This window comes from Penaeus vannamei, chromosome 37 (assembly GCF_042767895.1).
Source record: "Penaeus vannamei isolate JL-2024 chromosome 37, ASM4276789v1, whole genome shotgun sequence".
Classification (NCBI taxonomy): domain Eukaryota; kingdom Metazoa; phylum Arthropoda; class Malacostraca; order Decapoda; family Penaeidae; genus Penaeus; species Penaeus vannamei.
Genome location: NC_091585.1, coordinates 14425861 through 14430860, shown reverse-complemented (window position 1 = coordinate 14430860; position 5000 = coordinate 14425861). Strand labels below are relative to the sequence as shown.

At 41.4% G+C, this 5000-nt stretch overlaps 1 protein-coding gene across 1 annotated transcript; it reads left to right on the top strand.

Moving 5' to 3' along the window:
- The first annotated feature begins 1515 nt into the window (after positions 1 to 1515).
- On the top strand, positions 1516 to 4593 carry LOC113811231 (uncharacterized). Its single transcript, XM_070115134.1, has 2 exons — positions 1516 to 1600; positions 2921 to 4593. Exon 2 carries the CDS (start codon positions 2923 to 2925, stop codon positions 4384 to 4386), a length of 1464 nt encoding a protein of 487 aa, XP_069971235.1. The 5' UTR covers positions 1516 to 1600; positions 2921 to 2922; the 3' UTR covers positions 4387 to 4593.
- Positions 4594 to 5000: the final 407 nt, after the last annotated feature.

Below are 5000 nucleotides of genomic sequence, written 5' to 3'. Positions count from 1 at the left end.
AGTCAGCACTGAAGGAATCGTGACTGGGAAACGAGGAACGCAGTGCTGTGCAATCGGCTGCGTCACACGGAAGAGAAAGGGGGAAAGAGGTGACAGTGAAGGCAGCAGCGACGAAGAATCTGCCCGAAAAAGATAGTTTCTAAGGATATTTCACTCGTATGGAGCTTTTAGTTGCTGCGATGTAGGCCTATGTCCATCGTGCATGAAACTTAAATTATTTTGATTTGGATGAGGTAACATATGACAGAAAATGGGTCTCTTGTGTTTTTTAATCTATTGAATCAAGTTTACCGAGATAGGTAATTTACTGGCAACATTTTCGGAACATCCTTACGGAAAATGTTTTCTTTAGCTTGGGAAATCAATTTAGATGATAAATAAAAGCCTAACATTTGTTTATCGGAGGTTTTAGGCCGCACCACTACGTCAAAACGTGTCTTAGAACAGTCAGAACCTGCCTCGGCCCAATTCTATCATGTTGCAAAAACATTAATTCCCAGCGGTTGTTGTAAATCAGTCTAATTTTGATCTTTATATCAGAAAATATTTATCAACTATCATAGGTATTGAATGCCTGCCCCACGGAGCCTCCAAAATCCGTTAAATTATCATCTGGCATTCTATTCCCGGCCCCACAGCTCTGAGGGTCCGAGTAAGATGGCGACCGCTGAATTTGGCTTCACCGAGTAAACAATAGATGCTCGATCGTCTTTTTTTAGATCAGTGAGAAAAACGCATAAAATTATGATAAAAGACAATAATGAAGAGAAATGGACTAATTCAATGGTGATATTTAACCACCAACTAGACCAGCTGGGCAGTTTTAAAATATACAGAAATCCAGATAAGATACGACTTGAAATGTAAGAGAGAAAAAAAATTATAGCAATGGCAATATTCCATCTTGTGAAAGCGACTGCTACTGTTTCTTTTTTAAGATTCTCCCGTGCTCTTTGGATCAGATATTTTATTTTCTGATTTTCTCTGTCGCGTCCACATCTAAGGTCGTTAGCGGCGTATTCAAAACAGAGCGATAGGTTAGACAAGTTTCTTGGTTCATAAGGCAATGTCTGTGGATTTCCAGAATGATTAATGGCCAAAACATATAAGTGTGCCATACACCAAAGGTCATATGGCACAGGATAAAGTATTGTGGCGAAAAGGGTAACATTTATTTAACGATTAAGACAAAATGCGATATGCCAAGGGTTGTAGAGCACTGTAGGTTAGCATGGTTGTGAAGAGAGTGAAGAGGGAAGAGCAAACGGAGTACGAAGGCCGTTCAGGACTGACAAACCCAGCCTTTTATCTTTTCAGCATGGCTCTCACACCTTAGGAAGAAAAGGGGGAAGAAGAGAAGGAAAAGGAAAGGGGGAGAAGAAAAGACCATGCAAAATTAGTTGAGGCGAGGGCTGAGGTCCAAGGCATACATTTGGCCACAGTCTCCGCCTCCTCAGCCCCCCCCCTCCCCCGACAACAACGAGCAAGGGATTGGGAGGGGGGGGGGGAGGCAGCAAGTAACAGACTTATCAGTAAGACAACTTATCAGTAGTTCATTAGCGCTTGCAGGGAGAACACAGCCGAAGAGAGCGTACGTAAGGTAAATTTCTCGATGCTTTGATCATAGTATTGCATAATTAATAATAAGCTTCGACAGCCATTTATAATGAGCCTGAAGATGGTCGATAGACCGACCTGGCGAGATGAACTTCGCTGCAGTGGAGACACTCTTAGTTTAGCAAGTTATTTCGAGAAGCTGCGTCATACAGTGGCCAGGGCATGGAATAGACCAGTGTTCCTCAAGCCCTGGAGTGTCTTTAAAGCTTGCCGGGCCCCACGAGAGACGATGGTAAAAAGACGGGAGATCCTTATGCCTTTGTCTAAATGGAGTTTTCGGATATTTCATCATAAATGCACGGTATTTTATTAACTGCAGGGTATTGCCACCATGAAAACCACAGTAATCACTTGAAGTATGTATTTGCCGAGTGTCACATCCGGTACGGTTAAAACGGTGAAAGGAACAGGAAAGAGAACAGGTTCAGTACGTGGTCGATTCTCCGGCGATAAGGAGTCGCTCCACGAATTCAAAGATAAGTACGGCCGCTTATGCGTTGTCATCAACTGTTGCCCAGTTCTGACACAATGCAGGATAATGTGCCATTTTTCAAATATCGAGAAAGATACTGCATTTGCCGAAGCCGGTTATCAGAATATATTTGGTTTTATGAAAGAAAAACATTTGGTAAAATTGTAAAATACTTCAGTATTATTGTAATATTTTCACGAAAATCCACCAGGTTGAGAAACGTTGAAATACACCAAGTAAAACGTAAAAAAAACGAAAAATGCAGTACTAACCATACTTTACGGCAATACCACGCAAAGCATTTCCCGTCTTCGACTCCCCTACCATTCACGACAGTCGCCCCTTTCGGCCGTTCATGGTGCCAAAAAAATAAGGTCGGATGTGTTTTGGACAGACGCCGTCTAAGTGTAGGGTAGAATATAGATGCGAATCATAAAAAATCATCATATAGATACATAAATTGACCACTTGCATATCCAAATTCAACTGAAAACACCGGCTTCTGTTTTCGACTATTCGACAATCCTTCGTGTGGGGTATCTGCCTCTGCGCCTGTGCTCTTTGCGCTCTTCTGTTCATGCCACTTTTGTTTTTCTCTTTGTAAATGTTATTTTGGGGGCATGCGTTTCCGTTTCCAACCTGTGAGCAGATTTCTTTCTTAAACACCGTGCCAAATTAAGTTCTCCTGAGCTGCTGATAATATTCATAATTCATTTGCAACACTTTGCTGCGTATATATATATATATATATATATATATATATATATATATATATATATATATATATATTTAATTGGCATCTGACATAATATTTGCAAATTGTTCTTGCAGCGATGGATCCCCAACTCCAAAAATGGGTCGAGGAAAATGCTGTGCGTTTAGAAGACACGCGCAGCTTCACTGTGTACCAATTTCAGCCGGAAATGAAGCACGAAGATAAGAAGAACAAGGTGCGTGTGTTCGCCATTGGGCCTGAGAACGACCGAGAAGTGAAGGCGATGCTCTTGCTGGGGGAGACCGGGAGTGGCAAAACCTTGTTCTGCAACGCTTTCCTCAACAGGGTCTTTGGTGTTGAAAGAGAGGACAGAATTAGACTCAAGTTGGAGGACCAGATGGACCAAGCCGATAAGAGTCAAATATACAGTCAGACGGAATATATATCAGTGTACTTGATATACCATCAAAATGGGATGCCATATGAGTACAATTATATGATAATTGATACGCCGGGATTCGGTGACACAGGAGGCCAAGACTTGGATAAAATTAATGACAGTTTTCTCCGGTTTTACTTGTCAGATGAAACTTGGATTAAACATCTTAACAGCATTGGTATAGTTTGGAAAGCTTCAGACCTCAGGTATACTGAGAAAAACAGAAAAATCCTTCGGATGATCAGAAATCTTCTGTGCTTTGACACCAACGCCTTAACAGACGTTCTCATGACATTTGCAGTCAGTGAAAATACAAATGCCCTGAGAGTTATTGAAGAAGCAGGAATATTCTATCGAGACGTATTCTTCTTTAATAATGAGCCTATTTACTTACCTTGTCCGCAAGGTGATAAGCAGAGAAGGTACACGGATCAGTGGGGAGACATGGTAGACAGTCACAAGAAACTCCTCGATTCTCTGAATCAGAGAGAGGCTGTGCATCTCAATATCACGGGGAGACTTTTGCTCAATAGCCTGAAGTATGACTCAAAACAGGAACATAGCAAACTGGTTAAGGAGTCGTCTGGAGTTGACTGGAGTAATGTAAGGGAGGTGGATGTTAGCGGAAATTACATAGTTTTGGATGATGGCAAACACTGCCACTTCTGTATCAAGTGCCAACGTGTGTGTCAGTCTGAGTGTAAAAGTGACCACAAGTCTCATTCTTGGCAATGGAATACCGGATATATTAGGCAGTTTATAACAGCTGCAGGTACTATACTTTCTGCATTCGTGATGAATGCTGCAGAGAAAGCAGGGGAAATGCAAATATCTATTCCAGCTATATATGGGTTATTTATAGGTGCAACAGTGGCAGTAGGAGCAGTTTCCTATCTGAAGAGTAAAAAGACGTCTCAGTTTCACGCCACTGAGGGGAACAACCCGTGTCCGCAATGCCGTCATCTTGGCACTGATCACGAAATTAGAGAAAAACATCTCGTCAAGGACGCCAATTTCGACCTCAAGATGGGAGTTGCTAAGAGGAGTCGGTATCTGGGAGTGGTGGGAAGGAAAGCCGACATTGAAGCCGACATTAGCGCTTTCAAAACAATACTGAAGGGGTTAGGAATTGAATTACCATAGCAGGTGATATAGCTGTCATAGGACGCTCTGTTTCCCAAAGTGGGGACGATGGCTCCCAAAGAGGGTCCTTTTTGCAAAAAAAAAAAGTCTATATATGTTTTGGCAATGTAGTGTGCAGGTTATTAAAGGTGCTGATGGGGGGGGGGGGGGGGAATCACAGGATTGGCTATTACATCGTTCTCAGAGGTATCACTATTTTGGCCCAAATATCATCATTGACAATATCTAATTGTCATAAACTTCTGAAGCATAGGCAACGGTGCTATATGATTGCCACAAAGCCAAGAATGAAGAAACTGGTTGACGCTTTGCAAGATCATCCCTCACTCACAGGAAAGGGGATACAGATAAAAAACATTACAATACTGCAAGGGTTTTGATATATGTCAGTAATATGCAGTATGTACATAATTGTTTTTTTCATTATTCTCTGCTCTTGGAATGTATATAATTTTTTTTTAGGGTCTTGTGATTAAATGTATATAATCCTGCCTAGGGCCATGATAAAAATGGAATATGGAAAAAGGACACTGCACACCAAAAAGAAATCCATAGCATTTGTGTTACAAAAAAATAGTGGATATATTGAAGGGTGAAATAAAACTTATATATGG